The sequence below is a fragment of the Chanodichthys erythropterus genome, chromosome 19, assembly GCF_024489055.1.
Source record: "Chanodichthys erythropterus isolate Z2021 chromosome 19, ASM2448905v1, whole genome shotgun sequence".
Lineage (NCBI taxonomy): Eukaryota > Metazoa > Chordata > Actinopteri > Cypriniformes > Xenocyprididae > Chanodichthys > Chanodichthys erythropterus.
In genome coordinates, this window is record NC_090239.1 from 38,490,035 (window position 1) to 38,509,545 (window position 19,511).

Genomic DNA, 19,511 nt, shown 5'->3' on the forward strand with positions numbered 1-19,511 from the left:
CCTTAGTTAGACTTTGGATGACCACAGCGACGCACAGCGTGTTTCTCAATAAAGAGTAACTTCTGCTTCAAGAGATCCCAAAGTCTCCTGGTCTATGCTTCTGAGATTTCCAACAGTTTTTGTGCAGTGACCTGGATAGAGCTTCTCACCTCAATCCAGATTGAAACTTCAAGCACAACAAAGATCTGATCCAAAAGAAGATCCAGGCTGAATTTTCCTGTGCACCCAAGGATTGGTGAGTGATATCTATCCAAAAGAACCATTAAGACCAGTACAAATGTGTTAACTCTTCTCTGACGGCGCAGAGGATAACAGACAGCTGTAGGGTTTGGTTAACTAAGTTATCCTCTAAAAATGTTCTTTTAGAGATGAAGTTTATCTTCTGTTTAGGCAGGGAAGTTTAGCATCACATGCTAATAATTAGGTATCCTCTGTTCAGGCAAGGAAGAATTAGTGTAAAGTGCTAATAATTTGTGTTGTCCTCCGTTTTATCAGGGAAGGTGGTGTGTTAACAGAATAGCCATCCTCTACTTTGCTAGAGAAGAAGGTTCATCCTCTGTTAATTCAGGGAAGGTTACAGTTGTTACAGTGTGTTAGCAAGTTGGTTCTACTCTGCTCACCAGAGAAGGTTGAATACATTACGATGTGTATTAACAAGTTTACCCCCTGCTCTGTCAGGGAAGTGTTGAAGTGTATTGTTGTACCAGAAAGACATTACACAATGTTGAGAAAGAACACTAGACTTATTCCAACAACTGAGAAAGGTGGACTAGCTACTCCTTTATGGACAGATAGTGAGTTCAAATCAGTGTTAGGAAAGCACATGGAGTCAATAGTGACTGAGTCAGTCAGATTGGATTTGACAAAGAAATTTGGGATACATCCAGAAAAAGTTTGGTCCATTGAAGAATGCAAAAAGGTACTTGGTGCTTGTATTCGGAAGAAAAATATGAAGGGCATTATCTGCTGCCACAAAGAATTTACTCTATCCATTGCACAAGAACAAATCCAACATATTGCTAAGTTAGAAGAGCAGAACAAACATTTGCACACTAGAGTGTCTCGTCTCACTCAGAAGTTGGGCCTTAACAAAGCCTCAACCAAATGTGACTCAAAAGACCAACAGTCAGATGAAAGCTATCCTGACTTACAGTCTTTCTGTAGACTAGAGGGCAATAGCAATACTGGATTCATGGATAAAGATGTAAAAGCAGTTGAAGTGTGTGGAGTGAGACAAAAGGCTCAGAGTAGGGCAAAAGGGGTTGACACAGTTCCATCTGTAACCCCCATACTGCAGTTACAAGCAGTCAGTACCGCTATAGGTCCTGAAGACAAAGACAAAGCAAGAATTGCTGAGAATTTGCCATCAGTGCATAGAAATTTTTCTGAGTTTAGGACAGAGTTGTCCAGAAAAATGAAGCGCTATGATATGTCCCTAGCTGAAGTCACACAGCTAATGTCACAAATCCTGAAAGAGTCAGAATTCAATGATTTTGAAAGTGCTGTAAATAATTCTGAGTTTCAGCATTCCAGCAAAGGCGAATTGAGAGAAGGAGTTCTGGGAGTGTTACAGAACCTTGTTGGACCAAAGGTAGACTGGTCAAAGATCACTAGTTGTGTACAGAAGGATGAAACTGTAAGTGAGTACACTGAAAGATTGTCAGTCAGCGGCAGCATACAGTGGAATAGTTGACACTCCAGAGAAGGTGTTAGAGGATAATGGACCACTGGTCCGCATGTGGTTTGATGGGCTTTCATCAGAATACAGAAATGCATTGCCTTTCTTAGACCTTACATGGTCCAATGGAACCCTGCAAAACAACTTGGATAGGTTAGCTATTTGGGAAAGAGACTCAGATGTCAAGACAAGAGTAAAGATTGCAGCAGCATCCTTTAAGGTCAACACAGAGAATCGACAGAATCGTAAATGTCCTAAGAGAGAAGGCAGATGTCATTACTGTGGTAAACCTGGACATTGGATGAAAGAGTGTAGGAAAAACAAAAAGACATTAAAAGAAATTAACAGCTTTACTCAGCTCCTACTCAGTCTACTTGCTACATTGAAACTGCCCCTCCCCTCTTCTCCAAACTCTTGGAGCAGCAGCTTGCTGACATGCTAACCATTTGGGCTGTGATTGCTTAATTTCCCCAGTCATTTACAAGAAAGCTTAAAGACTCATTCTGAACAAAAGAAAGTTGACTATCACTTCCACCATTTGGGGACACAGGTTAAGTACACTCACAGCCTTAAATGTTATGCTACAGCACACTCCATTCACTTGTCCATCCTCAATGGGTTATGATGTCTGCTATGACTGATGTTTCAATGGAAGATAGAGATGTAGCACAGTAAAGTTTGCAAATTGACTACAGGGAGAGAATAGGACACACAGACCAGTGAGGAGCCCAGGGAAGAACCGAAGTGCATAAGGCATCGGGGGCTAAACCCTGTGGTGAAGACTTCCTCATAGGTTTCCCCCTCTCTCAGTTTATCCCCACCTTACTGGTCTATAGGTGTCAAATTGATTAAGGCTAGGTTAAGAAAAAGAAGAACAAAACCACTATACGATCACTAGAAGTTTATGATGATCAGAGTTAGACAGAAAAACTATAGGATCATCAGAGGTGTAACGTACTAAAGTCTATGCATGAATACTGCTGGTCTGCTTTTTCTTTGTTTTCTTGTGTGCAGGTATGTGTATATGCCATGACGTCTCAAGCAACACTTGGTGTAAAGCATCACCTCAGATAACCATGAACAACCTTCATGATGACAGAGTCATCTAAGCAACTCGGAGTTGCACAACGACAAAGAATCATCTTGGGACAAACATGGAAATGGACTCTACCGAGAACAGACTCCACAGATATTCAGGCGCCATGGACTTTTAGGGCTTCCACCCTTATGCTACATGGTTTTCTGTGTCATCATGTAGTTTATACAACATGTTACCACCCTGTGTTGTATATGCGTGTCAATAGTATACTCAAGTTAAAGAACAACACTTATGTAAATGACGACACAGAATAAGATGTATGTGCCTGTAACTGTTACATGTTGCATGACTGGAAGATGGAACTTATGTTAACAAACATATGTTATAGAAGGGATTTAAGAAGGTTTAAATTTGTATTATGTGAGAGTTACTAGAACTTTCAAAGGGGGAACTGTGGGATTACAAATTTAAGAATCTGTTTAAGATCTGCGGATCTTACATCCCAACCATTTGGCAAGACAAGCTTAAGATACAGCAGTGTCTTTGTCTCTATGATAATGTAAAGGTATGGGCGATACTGTCAGACTGATTGGATTAGCACCTATGCATTTGAATGACACAAATATGCTGATTAGATCATGGCTGGGAAATGTAGGGAATGATCTGATTCCTTACTGCATTTGCATCCTTTGTTTAGATTGTCCACACCTCTACTCTATGTATCCCTCCCCCTTGAATGTATATGAACTACCTTAGTTATGAATATGAACTGCCTTAGTTAGACTTTGGATGACCACAGCGACGCACAGCGTGTTTCTCAATAAAGAGTAACTTCTGCTTCAAGAGATCCCAAAGTCTCCTGGTCTATGCTTCTGAGATTTCCAACAGTGTTTATTGTCATGTAGAATGATGCGAATGAATAAACATTCAAAATTGACTGGTGGTATTGGAGTTACACACACAGAATTTAAATAAGCAGCAACATATATAGCAACACCACCTCCTCTGGAGAGTCTGTCAGCTCTAAATAAAACAAAATTTTCAATATTAATTTCATTGTCACTTATTTGATCATGTAACCATGTTTCAGAGATGGTGACAATATGAGGTTTGTAAAGAGAAACCCAGGCTCTAAGAAGATCGATTTTGGGGGTAAGGTTTCTAAAGGTTTTCTTAACTCTCTGGAGTCGGGTAACGCGTCGGCGCGTTTTTCAGGATTTTTTTCACATTGCAGCAAATACTCCGTCATTTTTTGTCAGAGACATAAGTAATATATCAATTGAAACTATAGAATGTGTTTTATTTGTGAACACTCAGAGTAAAAACAAAATGTTGTGCTTTTTGTAAAATAAAGAAAACTAACATAATGCATGATCTCTCGTTTCCCTCTGAACGAAGTCCAATCTAATAGTTCTCAGTAGTGTTGTCAAAAGTACCGGTACTTCGGTACCAAGTCGGTACTGAAATTTTGAAAATGTGACGATATCCGCATTTCTGTAGTACCAGTAGCACTGAGAATCCGGTTATATTCGGTACCCACTGATAGGGCTGTGCCAGTATTTACGTGAATGAAGCCAGTATTTACGTGAGTGAAGCACAAAGCTTTGTTTACAGAAGAAATAATAGGTTAGCAATTAAATGCAACTTCGCAGCCATGGAAACGTTTTTGGTTCATGCCAAATGAGAGAGCTACGTGAGTCCATACATTTAAGCTTTGTATTTTGTTTTGCAAATCGTGGTCACCTGATTAGCAGAGAATTTAACAATATTCCATTAGGCTAGTTATTCCATTAGACATGGAATCTCTGTTTATTTTCCCAAATCTTCACTCATGCAGGGGATTATAAATGTTTCTTTCTCTCGTTCGCATTTCTATTATAGGCTATTCGCATTCTTTACTGTGGTAAAGTTGAAAAACACCAAAGGACAGAAGCCTTTTTGCTTGCAGGTCAATTTCTATTTAACACAGTTTGTGCTTGTTATTAGACTTTATAAGGCGCGTCAAGTTTATTTGTATATAGCGGGTTTCACACACGCTGGAGATTTTTACTTTCGCTTTCTCTGGCAGCGCTAAATCAAACATAGCCTGAATGTCTTGCCCCTGCGGAGGATAAAACTCGCTCTTCAGACCTTTTACAACAAGTGTCATCAGGAGATAACGAAGATATTATTAAAGAGAAATGGTCTCTTTCCTGCTCGTGTCCCACATCCCTCTCAAAGCGCAGAGCAGTAGGCTATATCAAAGACTATAGAATAAGGGGACTTTGGCTATATGACGCATCTTTGTGTGGAAATAAAAAACTAATGTTTTTTTTCTATTTAACTTTCTTATTATTTAGGTTACCATTATTTACCGATATTTATTTCATAGTTTTACAGGCTAGTGTGTTGTTTCACTGACAGAATAGCTAAAAATAAACACGCACGTCTTTTACCCCTGTTGAAAAACGAGCATATGCTGGTAGGGTAGGTTTTGAAGCTGGTATGGTGGTTTGAGCTGGTTTATGCTGGTCCAGGACCAGCTTAGGATCAGCATGGACCAGCACTTGACCAGCATAAACCAGCTCAAACCAGCATACGAGCTTCAAAACCTACATTACCAGCATGTGCTCATTTTTTCAACAGTACGAAATGGATGTTTGAGCATTTATTTATTTAATTTTTATATTTCAAAATTTATATCATTGAGGTTTCCTATATATACACACACAAAAACATACACAAACACTCCAAATCTTATTTAATGCTTTTAAAATAGGCTATATAAAATAGTAAAATAGTTCCAACAGATTTTGCTGTGGTACCGAAATTGGTACCGAGAACCGTAAAATTTTCATGGTATCGGTACCGACTACTAGAATTTTGGTACCGTGACAACACTAGTTCTCAGAAAATGAACTGTAACTTAGTGCACCCACCACGCTTGGGCCACGGGCGCCACCAGGAGGGCCGCAAAAAAACGTTCAATTTTTTACCTGTGGGCTGCGAGGGCAGTGGGACCAGACAAGTTATCAACTGAAGACACCAGAATTACCACTGTTATCCATGAGACAGTTACAATACACCATCCCACCACTAGTGGCAGTAATGCCTCAGGTAGTTGTTTAACAAGCGCTAATAAGCAGAAGAAGACACTCAGTCAAACGTATCCTGTAGCAAAAGTTATGGAGAAATATTTAAAGCGGAAAAGGGGAGACCAAAGTTGCGCCAACCCGCCCCAAAAGTCAAGATTTTGCCGCAAATACAATCCTGTCTTCATTAAGTAGGGATTTGTGAAAATCGGATGCGTGTGTGCATTTAGATGCGTGCCGGTCTCAAAGAAACAGAAGCCTAAAGCTCCGGGTATACTTCACTTTCCGCGCTCGGCCGCATCATGCGCGTAGTCGCATCTGTGCCACCTTCAATTGCCTTGTCCAAATACCCACACTTGCGGTCTTGGACACTTGAGAGCTCGCGCACCCCGGGTAGCGCTTACATGATGCTGCTGGTTAATGAAGTTTTGATGGATGAACTTGCGGTTCAGTTACTCTCTTGTCATGTGAAATGTGATAATACTTTTCAGTTTTATGGACGTCGCCATCTTTAATATTACGTTGATCACTGTCGCCATGGTCACTAGTAAGAGAATACAGGCTTGACACTCGCTGCACGTTCATACAGACAGTGTTCCAAACGCTACTGAAAGTTGCTGTGTGAACGAGACATTTCGAGAGTCACACCTGTAAGTAAAAAATTACTGTGTTAATGTGGCCAGGGATCTGTAGCTTGTTCAAATTGGACTGTTGTGACTGTTATTGTTCATTTATAACAGATATGAAGAACAACTTCAGGTTCTGCCATGCAAAAATGTAGACTGCTGAAACAATCAAAATTATTTTGCAATTATAAAGCTATATTTTTTCACATTCTATTTTTTGCAATTTTTCAATTTTATTTACAACTTATTTAAAATTGAAAAATATTATTTTGAATTTATTTATTTTAGCAACATTATTGTTTTTATTTTATTTATTTTTATTTATATACATTTTCTATTTTTTGCAAGTAAAATTTGTCAAATCTAACTGATTTTTGTGTTAATATGCCTGACTTGAGCCTTTAAATTTGTTCTTGATGCAGATTGATTTGTTCCATGAATTGTTGTGGCATCTTGTTGTATGTGCAGGTTTACATACACATGAATAATAAACTGTTAAACTGCAAGTGGATTTCATTTAGTTATTGAATACACATCAAACCAAGGGTGAGATCAATAAACCAATACAGTGCTAATATTTGAATGAGCCCTGGGCCACTTTGTACTGTAAAATTTGGGCCCCCGACATCAAAAAGGTTAAGCACCCCTGACTTAGTGAATACTAATGACAAAAAATTAGACTTATGTCTAAAGAAACGTTGAAATGTCAGGTTTTAAATCGTGTAAGTCAAATCGAAAACAAATATTCTGTGTTTATGTAATCTGTATGAAAAGAGACATGTCAGACCTCCGTGATTCAGCTCATTATCCGCTAATGCGGCCACGCCCACGGAGCCAGCGCTATTCTGAGGCAAATTCTGTGGCAATACTTGTATGCATCGTCTCAATCGTGTATTTATTGTCTTGAAAAGTGTTTATCTGGATGTTAAAGCCATGGTTAGCGTCCTCTATAAGACATGCTGTTAGGTCCTAGTTCCTATTCTTCTTTAGATGAATTTGTGGACAAAAAAATGCAGAGCGCCCTCCGGCTGCAAGTATGAATTGAAAACAGTATCCAGCGCTCATAGTGATGACAATAAATATTGAATAAATATTACTCCTCTCTATAGAAAATTGACATACACACGAGAATCCATCAATATTTCTCCAAATGTGCATGCTTTTAAGCTTAAAGCCTATATGAAATGCCACCGAGGTAACATAACTGTTCAGACACTTTGCATCAAAGAAATACATTATATTTTAAAGTATATAATAGAAAACCATTATTTTAAATTGTAATATTATTTCACAGTATTGCTGTTTTTTTCTGTATGTTTGATATACACCATGATGGGCTTGAGACATGATCACAGAGGGTTTTTTCACAGCCTACCTGTCTGAAAGAGCTCATTATTTATGCCGGTCATTACAACTCATTATGCGATTCTTTTGTCTTCTCAGGTGTAAATGACCCATTATTAATGAGAATTCACGCCTCCACGCATACTGTTTCTTGACAAAAAATGTCTTAGAAAATTTAAAATCTCTCTATTGTTTTCTATGAAGGAGTAGGCAGAATAATTTTACATCATTCTGAAGCAAAAAAACAAAAAAAATTAAAAACTCGATCATCCTTTCCTCAGCGCCGTGCCACGCCACGTCTTAAAAATTAGAATGCATTGTTTTCAATGACAGTTTTACATTCTTAGTTTCACAGCTTGAATAAAAGCTATAATAAGCTTAGCCTTTTCTTTCATTTTGCTATGTTGTGCCATTTTTCCATGTACACTAACCTCAGTGTGAAATATTAAAGCATAGGCATATGTAACGTTTCCCTGTTGATGTAAAACACTCACATTGTGCAGCTCTTCTATCAGAAGTCGATTCAAAATTGAGCTTGCACGTATATAATGTGCGTAGCCGGTGTGCGATACCTGTGAGTTGTCCGATAGTGCGCGGCACTGAGCTTCGCGTCTGGTGCGCGACCCCCTTAACAGTATAATATTCAGCCCATAAACTACTAAAGAAATTGAAATTAAAATTTTGATTATTGATTATTACCGGCGACGGCACACTTCAGGCTTAAAGGTTTAAATCAGACAACTTCAATAATAAATTGTAACATTTAAAGAGTCCATCTATCATTTAAAAAGTCCAAAAGAAGCTAGTGCACTCTAGCTAAAGCTAGAGTTAGCTAACATAAATTCAATATAACGTGAAACAAGATACAAATTGTAATGAACAAAATACAAAATACATGAGAAATGTATTGATCAGAATTCCTTTGTTGCATCCCAATTTGCCTAGTTATACTATGCTCTAAAAGTACAGCAGCCTAATAAATTTGCTGCAAAGGACAAGAAAATCACTCCCTGCACTTCACTGAATAGCTTTAGTAGCTTTAAAAATCAATGTACATTTAATTCAAAAAGTGAAGACTATGCATTTTTTTTTTTTTTTTTTTTTTTTTTTATACATTTGATGTAAAAAAAATTCAATTTCTTTAGTAGACTATTGGCTGAATATTGTTAGACTATTGGACTAAAGGGCTGCATTGGGATTGGAATCCAGTGGGACCGGCGAGCAGGCGGGTGGAATTACATTTGCTGTGGGTGGGAGTGGGCGGCCAAAAAATAATTAATTGAATTACTTCGATATATAGCATACTTTCTGGGGTGGGAGTGGAATATATAGTGCATGCATTTAGCTTGCCGCAAAGCACCAGCAAAAGTAATGTTTCTGAATGTGTCGGAAAAAATAGCAAGGATACATTTTAATTGTTTAGTAATATAATAGTGTTTTCGGAGTCAGTGTTGGCTGCAAAGTTGACAATGCCATCTCCGCAGTATAGTGGACACGCCTTTAGAGAGAAATGCACCTTTCATATGAATTACATAATCAGAACTAATCCAAATCAAAAACATATATTCTCTATTAAAGGGGACCTATAATGCCCCTTTTATAAGATGTAATATAAGTCTCTGGCGTCCCCAGAATATCTGTGAAGTTTCATCTCAAAATACCCCACAAATCATTTATTATAGCTTGTCAAATATGCCCATATTTGGGTGTGAGCAAAAACATGCGTCCCTTTAAATGCAAATGAGCCGTTTCAGGCCCCCTTTCCCAAAGAGGGCGGAGCTTTAACAACTCGCGCTTCAGTTGCTCAACAACAACAAACCTGGAGAATCTCACACAGCCACAACGTCGATTGATCAAGAGATTTAGGAAGCAGTTAAGTTTCAGGACATTTCTGAATGATCGGTAGATAAACTTATGTAGTTGCTGTGGAGTTGATTCACCTCATCGACTACCATGTGTCATCATGTTAATCTTTGTGCAAATCCAGCATTGAATTGATCCTCGTTTGTGAAGCGGTCCGGTGTAAAATTATATATTATATATTAATATATAATTATATATTATATATACACATATACACACACACACACAGAGGCGGACTGGCCATCTGTGTGATCTGGAGAATCACAGAACGGCCGGTACTCCAGGACAGCCGGCGGGCCGGCCCACCACCCGCCACACACGCAGCCATCACCTGTTTTTTTCCCCCACTAATCTGTTTCACACTCCAGTACTGTAGGTGTCAGCAATGCACCTTTAAGTTGGATGCCAGCTGCACTGGCTGTGGCCGCCAAGTAAGGAGAAGAAGAAGTGGAAGAGTAGGAAGAAACCAACAGCAAAGATGTTAGATAGAAGAAGCATAGAAACAAAAACAAACAATTTGCATAACGCGGCCACGGGTAAAAAAACGGAAAGAAAAGGGTGGGGCTGAGAATATCATATCCTTGGCTGGGGATACAGGCATAGACAGTAAAAGAAATGGACACAGCGACCCCATTGGAACTCAATTGAGTCAAGTGAAGCCCATTTTTAGCGATTTTTAGCACTTCCGTTTCTGACGCGCAGACTCACACAAAGCTTGATGACGTCCGCAACCTGTCTGACAGATGTAAATCTTCTAGTAGCTGTGCGTGCAAACTGCCATCGTTAATCTTGCAGAGACGGCGAGCTTGAGCGGGGAGTTCTTTGGCGTGAGTGAGCAGGAGTAAGTATTCTGATTAGTTATTTTGTATAGTATTTTAAAATGTAACGCCAGTACGCCATATTAAGATAATCTCCCCGATTGTCTGCGAGCTTCTCCTCCTGTCTGTAAGGTAATTTCTGTACTGTGCGACAGAGAGTCGAGTGGTTATGACGCAATCGTTAGCTTATTTTTACAAAAACTGTTTCTACGGGGCCATAATGTAACATTGAAGGTAATGGAGCCCTTTATACATTGTCGTGTATCTTTGGAAATAAATAATGGACAAATGGAGTCTTTAAACGCCTCAGATGTAAAGTTATTCACTGTCAAAGTGACGCCAAAATGAATGGGAGTCAATGGGGATGCTAACGCAAGTGAAGTTCTGCTACAAGATGGCAGCACGCGGCCGACTTCAACTTCCGGTCGACTTCCTTGGGCACTGGATACAGGTACCTCCTTACTCTGCCTGTGACACAGGTAGCCTGTGAGAGAAGTTTCTGTGTTCTCAAACACATCAAAAGTCGAATAAGAAGAACACAGTCACAAGAACACCTGGAAGCATTCATGCTTATGACCACAGGGAAAGACATCCTCATGTTCCTTGATAATGACTTGGTCATAGACAGAGTTGCAGAAAAAAGCGACCTGTTGAAGAAAATCCTTATCTCCCAACATTGAGTAAAATGCCATTGCTGGATTGTTTTTTTTTTAGGTGAGCATTCAACCTCCATTTCTATGTGAGCATTCAAGTTAAACTGTATATTAAAACCTCTTTACTTTGTGATTTATCATATAACTCACACAGTACTATGTGTTGTGTTTCAGATACCTGTTTTGTATTGGTTCAGCCAGAGGGACTGCAGTGTGTTGAGACCTCTATTTCTATATGAGTATTCAAGTTAATCTAGAATAATATGCTTTTAACACAACATCTAGTCAACATCAGTGCTATTGCTATAATTTGTATGGTATAGTATCATGAGCCACAATTAAAGTCTTGTGACACTCATGCCAGGCGTTATTGTAGTTGTTGTCGAGTTTCCGCGCGCCAATTGCTTTGGGCTGGGCCTAGTGAAAGTCCAGGGCCGTTTTTTAGTCCCAGTTCATCCCTGTATATTTTAATATATATATATATATATATATATATATATATATATATAAAAAATATATACACATAATATGAGGTTGCATTAGACTTTTGATGGACAGGATCGTAAAAATTCTGTCAATCAATTACCTGTCATTTTAATTTATATATTTTAATGATATGGACAAAATCAGAAGCTATCAAATGTCTTATTTTTATTTTTATTCACAAACTTATAGGATAAGCAAACAGGGCTAGGCCATGCATTTATTTATACTATGAAAAGTTAGTTAACTTTCTTTTGTGTCACTGCGTCACTTTTCAGTTTTCATCTTGAACACTTGTCGAGGATCGTCAGTGAACTCGATCATCCTTTCCTCTTTACTACTTTACAGAAAGAAATAATTAATGAAAAATATGTTGAAAGGTTCACTAGCTTACCGAAATCTTTATCACGTCAGTTCAATGAGTGTTGCAAAGTGCTATTCATTGACCATAAACTTATAGCCAGCAGCAAGAAAAATAACAAAACGAACTATTAAAAACAAAACGAACTGGGTTAGAAACTTATGTAATTATAAGTATTATAATATATAATAAAATGGACAAACTGGGTGCATGTAATCAAACCAGGATCAAACGCATCGTTTTCATTTTATTCTGGAGACTGAACTCGCTCTCTGCTGCCAAACTGGAGCGCACTCAACACCAACTGGACAATGGTGGGAATTACAGTTACAAGCAACATCAGCCTCAGTAATCTGTCAAAAATGTTTACATAAAAAAAAAAATAATAATAATAAGAAAAAATTTAAGTGATTGCACCGGCACCTCCAAGCCATGCAGTAAGCACACTCCGCACAAACAGTTGGACATGTGCCTAGTAATAGCAAACATTTATTTAGGTCCCAAGACTATTTTGTTGTATGAATATATAAACAGTCAACATATCAAAAAGAACAAAGCCTCTGCTTAAAAAAAATGTAACTTCATCATTTCTTATTTTTATTTTTTTTATATCCACTTGAATGTGGGTAAGTTTCATTACAAAAATATTTTAAACAAAAAGCTGAGAAAAGTCACATTTTGAACAGCATTTTAGTCTCTCAATAAAATAACATGGCATGGTTTAAAATATATTTAATAAAAAGAAATAATTTTCAGATATGTGGCTTTAACGGTATTGGGTTTCTAGACTACACCAAGGCCAATTTCACATTTTCAGGCATTGGATTTGAAGCATAACTGTGTCTCATTTAAAAGAAGACACTTGGAAGTTTGTCTTAATCAAAACAGAATTATTTAGCCATAAAGAAAACAACAGTTTCAATTTTTTTAAAAAAAAGATAAATATATATATTTTGTAAACAGTACAGTATAGTACCAAATTTTCACCATTTTCATTATATACAACAGCAAGACTTTCTTCCAGATAATTACAATTTTGTGAAAAATAATGTAATGTCTCCATGACAATAAGCAACAGCGTGATCATTCCTACCAGACATGGAAAAATGAGGGGGTTGAGTACTTTTGGCATAGTAAATGTGTGTATGCAAATAGATAGGGGGCAAAAAAAGTGTATTATCTCACATGTTCTGCCGAGCAATGGACTCCAGACGATCAGTCATTGATGGCAACGAAGATACTGATGATGAGGGATGCAAAAGAAAGAGAAATAGGAGATTCAGGGCATCATTTGATATTAAAAATTATATAAAATATTCATAATATATTTTATAATGACATAAAAAGTAACCCAACAGAATTAGACACCAAGATCATGATTTTCTGTCAAACTTTTCAAAAAAAAAAAAAACAACAAACAAAAAACACCTCTTCAGTCATTTATGTACAGCTTCTGATTTCCTGAGCTAATTTTTGTAAGGACTGGGCATAATTTGATGGAGGACTGGCAAATAAACTGAATACTGTACTTTACAAAATGGCCACTACTGTAATGGGTGGAGTCTTAAAGTAACATGTTAAAAGTTATAACCTTTTGAAAAGTCAATTTGTAACTGGTGGTGGTGCTATAGTGTTGGTCCTAGAGACCCCAAAATTGGTCAAATCACTATTCATTGCCATCACTACATGTGTGCAAATTTTTAAATTTTCCAAAGTGTTCCATTTTCCCATATTTTGTTCATATTACTACCATAGAATCCCATTTGGAAAGAAGAATCATAATAAATACAGTTCCAAGCAGCAATGTGGGGCCAAGCACTGAACAAGTAGAACAAGCACAGCAAGCACTGTAAGCACAAGCAGTACAGCAATTTGGACAATGTTTTCAAAAGTTATAAGCATTTTTGCAAAAACCCTCATATCAAATTTATGATTTTTAGACAACCCATTAGAAGTTATAAGCAAAAATGGCCATTTTTCGTATCTCCGGACCAGTAGGTGGCGCTGCGCCAAAACGCTGCATGATGCCTCAGGTCATGTTTGTAATGACATGTAAGAACAATAAAGCGCTGTGGAGATATAGCGTCACGTCTGATTTTGCAAGCTTTTCATTGAATTCATTTGTGCCGTTTTCGAGAACGGATGGGTCTATCAAAAAGCTTTTGATAACTTTTTTGTAAGCATGGTCTGAAGATGATCTGCTTCAATTTTTGTGAAAATTGGAGTAACGCCCTAGGAGGAGTTTGAAAAAGTATTTTTTTCAGAAAAATCAAAATGGCGGAAAAAATTTAATGACGGAAAATGACGTTAATAGGATCAACAGAATTGTCTTGAGTCAAGGAATCAGAGGGTAAAATTTTGTCTCTAGCCCATATGGTTCAAAAGTTATTAACATAAACATAGGTGCAACTTTGGACAGCTGGTGGAGCTAGATGGATTGAGTTAGAGACTCCAAATTTGCTATGGACATACCTTAGACTGTCCTCTTACTGTGTGTCAGATTTTTTTTGTGTCAGAACTTTTTACCATACGGTTCTATGGGCTGCCATAGACTTCCAGAGCGGAAGAAGCAGCAGAATAATAATAATAAAAAGAACGCCAACGGATACAATAGGTGCCTACGCACCTTCGGTGCAAGCACAAAAACGGCACAAGTAGTGAGCCAACACGGCTAGGAGCATCAGACTAACTGCAACAGTGAGCAATTAAAGACTTATTAAGATCATTTTAGGAAATATGTCAAAGCATTGCAGAGATACAGCTTCAAGAGTGGGTTTTGCATCATGCCTCAAATTCGTTGCTCTGGTGTATGAAAACGGTTTGATTTATCGACTTGAAATCTGTAACTTTTTTGTCATCATGGTCTGAAGATGATGCGGTTCGATTTTGGTGAAAATCGGAGCAGCGGTCTAGGAGGAGTTCAAAAAAGTAGATTTTTAAAGAAAAACAATATGGTGGACAGGAAGTCAAAATTGATATCTGAGTTCTCGGCATGACCGAATCTACTGAGACCAGTTTCATTAAAATAGGTTAATACAGTCAAAAGTTATTAGCATTTTTGTAACTTTTGTTATAACTTTTGACCACAAGGTGGCGCCAGTCCAAAACATCTCAGACTCCTTCAGGGCATTGTGCTGATGACCCATACCAAGTTTCGTTAAGATACGCTAAAGCGTTCGTAAAAGCATTTTAGCACAAAGTTCAAAATGGCCGGTGGCCAAAATGTCCGATATGAGAAAATTGGACATCATTTGACTCTGCATGATGCCCTGCATCCAATGAGACCAAATTTATTTTTTATTATATATGTCATTTTTATTTTTTTCGGACAAACCTGTCAGAAGTTATGAGCAAAAATAGCCATTTTTCATATCTCCGCACCAGTAGGTGGCGCTGCGGCGAAACAGTGATGAAATTTACCAAGTTTGGTCTGAATACGATAAAGTGTTGCGGAGATACAGCCTTACTTCTATTTTCGCAAGCACTACGTACAATTCGTTTGCGTGTTTTTCGAAAACGGTTGTAGGAATTGACTTGAATTACATAACTTTTTGTTGGCATGGTCTGAAGATGATCTGGTTCAATTTTCGTGAAAATTGGAGTAACAGCCTAGGAGGAGTTCAAAAAAGTATGTTTTTCAGAAAATTTAAAAGGGCAGAAAAATTCTCATGAAAATCATAGGGTGTCATAGGGTGAAAAGAATTTTGTTTCTAACCCTTACGGTTCAAAAGTTATTAACATAATCCCTCTAGCGCCACCAGCTGTCCAAAGTTGTACTTATGTTTGAGTTAGAGACTCCAAATTTGCTATGGACGCAGATCAGCCTGTCCTCTAACTGTGTGCCAAATTTCACAACTTTCCCGCAAGCGGTTCTATGGGTTGTCATAGACTTCAAGAGCGGAAGAAGAAGAAGAAGAAAAAAAAAAAAAAAACGCCAACAGATAGAATAGGTGCCTACGCAAAAGCAGCACAACAAGCCAGCCAACACAGCCATGAGCATCAGACATGAGCGTCAGACTCAAAAGTTATAAGCATATTCTGGACTAGGTGGCGCTGGTCTGAAACTTCTCAGGCTCCTTCAGGTCATTGTGCTGATGACCCATACCAAGTTTCAAAACGATACGCAAATTTGTTAATAAAATACAGCATTTTACCACAAAATTCAAAATGGCAGATGGCCAAAATAGATGATATTGTAAAATTGGATATCATTTGACTCGGCATAATGCCCCGAATCCTAGCAGACCAAAGTTATGATTTTTGGACAAACCCATCAGAAGTTATAAGCATAATTACCATTTTTCATATTTTCAGACCAGTAGGTGGCACTACACCGAAACTCTGCATGATGCCTCAGGTCATGCTTCTGATGACATGTACCAAGTTTGGTAAGAATACAATAAAGCGTTGTGGAGATATAACGTCAAGTCTGATTTCAAGCTTTTCGTCAAATTCATTTGTGCCGTTTTCGAGAATGGATTGATCTATAGAAAAGCTTTTAATAACTTTTTGCAAGCATGGTCTGAGGATGATCTGTATCAATTTTTGTGAAAATCGGAGTAACGCCCTAGGAGGAGTTCGAAAAAGCAGATTTTTGTGTAGTTTTTGCCATTTTCACTTTAACGAACTCCTCCTACAGTTTTAATCCGATCATCTTCAAATTTGGTTTGTGTAATCAAATGGTTTGTGCAACACTAAATTGTGAAGATCTTGAGTTTTCGTCAAAGGGCGTGTCTGTGGCGGCCTGACAAATTTTGATGTTTCGCCATGAAACAGGAAGTTGCTGTAACTAAGGCAGGCAATGTCCGATCTGCCCCAAACTTCACACACTTGATAAAAGTCGTCCTGAACACATGTCCATGCCCATATTCAGTTATAGTCATAGCGCCACCTGCTGACAACAGGAAGTGACATGTTTTACACTGTTATGGACTCCTAACAGCATATTAAAATGTGCCAGCAAGTGCTAAACAGGCTAACAGCATGCTAGAAAAATGTTAGCAAAACACTTCAATATGACGGACACACCATAAATCGAAACCTAGCATGATTGGTATCATTGGACTTAGTAGGGGTTCAGGAGGGACTCTTTTGAAAATAAGTTGACCACACCCATAGTGATAAGTATTTGAATATTTGATTTTACCACTAGGTGGCGCTGGTCCGAAACTTCTCAGGTTTCATCAGGGCATTGTTCTGATGAGCCATACCGAGTTTCATAATGATACGCAAATGTGTTCGCAAAATACAGCATGAAATGCCCCCACTCATGCTCTAAAGTGAAATGTCCATGCTCACACTCTCAGCCCATCTGTCAAGTCATCACAGGTTAGGTAAGTCACAATGGTAATGCCCTGGCATTAGTTTTTTCGATGATATGTGTCACCAACTGTCAAGTTTTATGCCTACATTTAAGTGAAAATGAATGTCAAGTAATATGCAGCTTGTGCGTTTTGAAAAAAAACGTTACACTGCTCAATTCAATTCTGTAATACAATCTGCCGTTTACCACCCGTGACCACCGTCTCACAGTGCTGTTATATGTGAAGGATGATGTTTTTTACGTCGTTAATGCGAGTGAAGTACAAAGCTCATATAATAAACAATAGTTTAGCATTTGTCTCAAATGAAAACAGTTGGATTCGTGCCGAATGAGAAAGGTAGGCTACAGATTCACTTTAAATTAAATCGTTTTGCATCTTATTTAGTTTTATTTACAATAAATAAACTTGTTTCTCGCCTTGAATAGTAATAGAAGCTGGAATGGCGTTAAAAAAGAATATTTTTTTATTTGTTTTGGCTTGACGTTTATATAGCCTGAATAGTCCAACTGTTAACTTTATAGGTTTTGTTGTGGAGTATAGGCTAAGTGGATAGGTAAAATAATATAGGACAGTTTTGTTCATAATTTATGTGTATGAACAAAACTCCAACGCTGGTATCATGAAGATGGAAGACGGAAGATACAATGATTCACTTGTTGCGTCTCCACATGTATTTGCCAACAAAATGTACGGATAATATTTTCATATTTCGGGCTGTTATTAATTCTGTGATAATGGACACAAGGACAAAGAATTCATTTATCTCTACTTTTATTCCTAAGATCTTTTCATCGTACTCTCGTAAAGAACAATGTAATTCTTCACCAAAAAATCTGAGGCAGCGATATATGATAATGCTGTTGCTTTTACTGGCCGGTATTAATCCAAATCCTGGTCCAGTTGGAATTGTTTCAACTCCATTGGATTTTTCAAATAGATCAGGCCTTGGCATTGTACACTTAAATGTTCGTAGCCTGTTGCCAAAATTAGATCAATTACAAATATGGGCCAAGACGACCAAAGCAGATGTTTTGGTTATTTCTGAGACGTGGCTTATCTCAAGCCACGATATTGCATTAGAGGGTTATAAAGTGTTTCGTACTGATCGTAAAAGTAAAGGGGGTGGGGTTGCAATGTATATTAAATCAAATTATCAAGTTACTGTTCTTAAGTCAGTTTCTCTCCCTAAACAGTTTGAGTTCTTGGCTATTGACCTGGAATATGGAAAGGATTGTCATTTATGTATAGTTGGTTGTTATAGACCACCTGCAGCTATCAGTGATGCTCTCACCTCATTGTCAACTGTTTTATCTGACCTGATTTCTAAAGATCTTGTATTATTGGGTGATTTGAATTGGAATTGGTTAACATCAAATTCAGAACAGTTTAAACCATATTGTGATTCTGTTAATTTTAGTCAACTTACTGAATCACCTACGCGACCAAATCATAAGAACCCAAGTAAGTCCACTTTAATAGATGTTATATTGACAAATAAACCCCATAAATACACCTATACAGGGGTTTTTCCTGATGATGTGAGTGATCACTGTACTGTTGCTGTTATAAGGGATTGTAAAATTCTCAAAGTAAAATCTAGGTTTATTATAAAAAGGAGCTTTAAACTGTTTGATACACAAGGGTTTTTACATGATTTGTTTTTATCTGATTGGGATAAATTGTTTTTAATACCTGATGTGTCCATTGCATGGAAGTATTTTCACACTTTATTCTTGAAGATTGTCAATAGGCATGCACCTGTTAGGACATTCAGAGTAAAAGGTCGTGATAATCCATGGTTCTCAAATGAATTATCTGAACTCATTCATGAAAGAAATTTGGCTTGGGCCATAGCAAGGAAATCGGACATAGAAAGAGATTGGGTAGCATTTAGAAAATTGAGAAATAAATGTACAGCTCTTATACGTAGATCAAAATCTGAATATTATCTAAATGAAACCTCACAAAATCTAAATAACCCTATAAAATTTTGGAAAACCATTAAATCACTTTCTCCCTCCACGTCATATAATGATTTTCCTGATCAAATTTTGATAAAAGATAGCCTTATTACTAATAAGATGGACATGGTAAATGTTTTTAATAAGCATTTTATTTCTTCAGGTTCAATTTTTAATGAAATTCCTATGAGTAATGTACAAAATCCATCTCCTCTTCTGAGAGAAGATAGCCCTACTTTTAGATTTTCTCTTATTTCACGAAGTGAAGTTTTGAAGGCCTTAACAAATCT

At 37.6% G+C, this 19,511-nt stretch overlaps 1 protein-coding gene across 2 annotated transcripts in view; it reads right to left on the reverse strand.

The window, feature by feature from the left end:
• The window catches only part of med1 (mediator complex subunit 1), a 127,705-nt gene that overhangs the window by 80,836 nt on the left and 27,358 nt on the right, over window positions 1–19,511 (reverse strand). For both annotated transcript variants that reach the window (XM_067369639.1, XM_067369638.1), the window contains exon 4: window positions 13,122–13,176. In XM_067369639.1, the coding sequence (XP_067225740.1) occupies window positions 13,122–13,176 (55 nt within the window). The remainder of the gene's footprint in view (window positions 1–13,121; window positions 13,177–19,511) is intronic.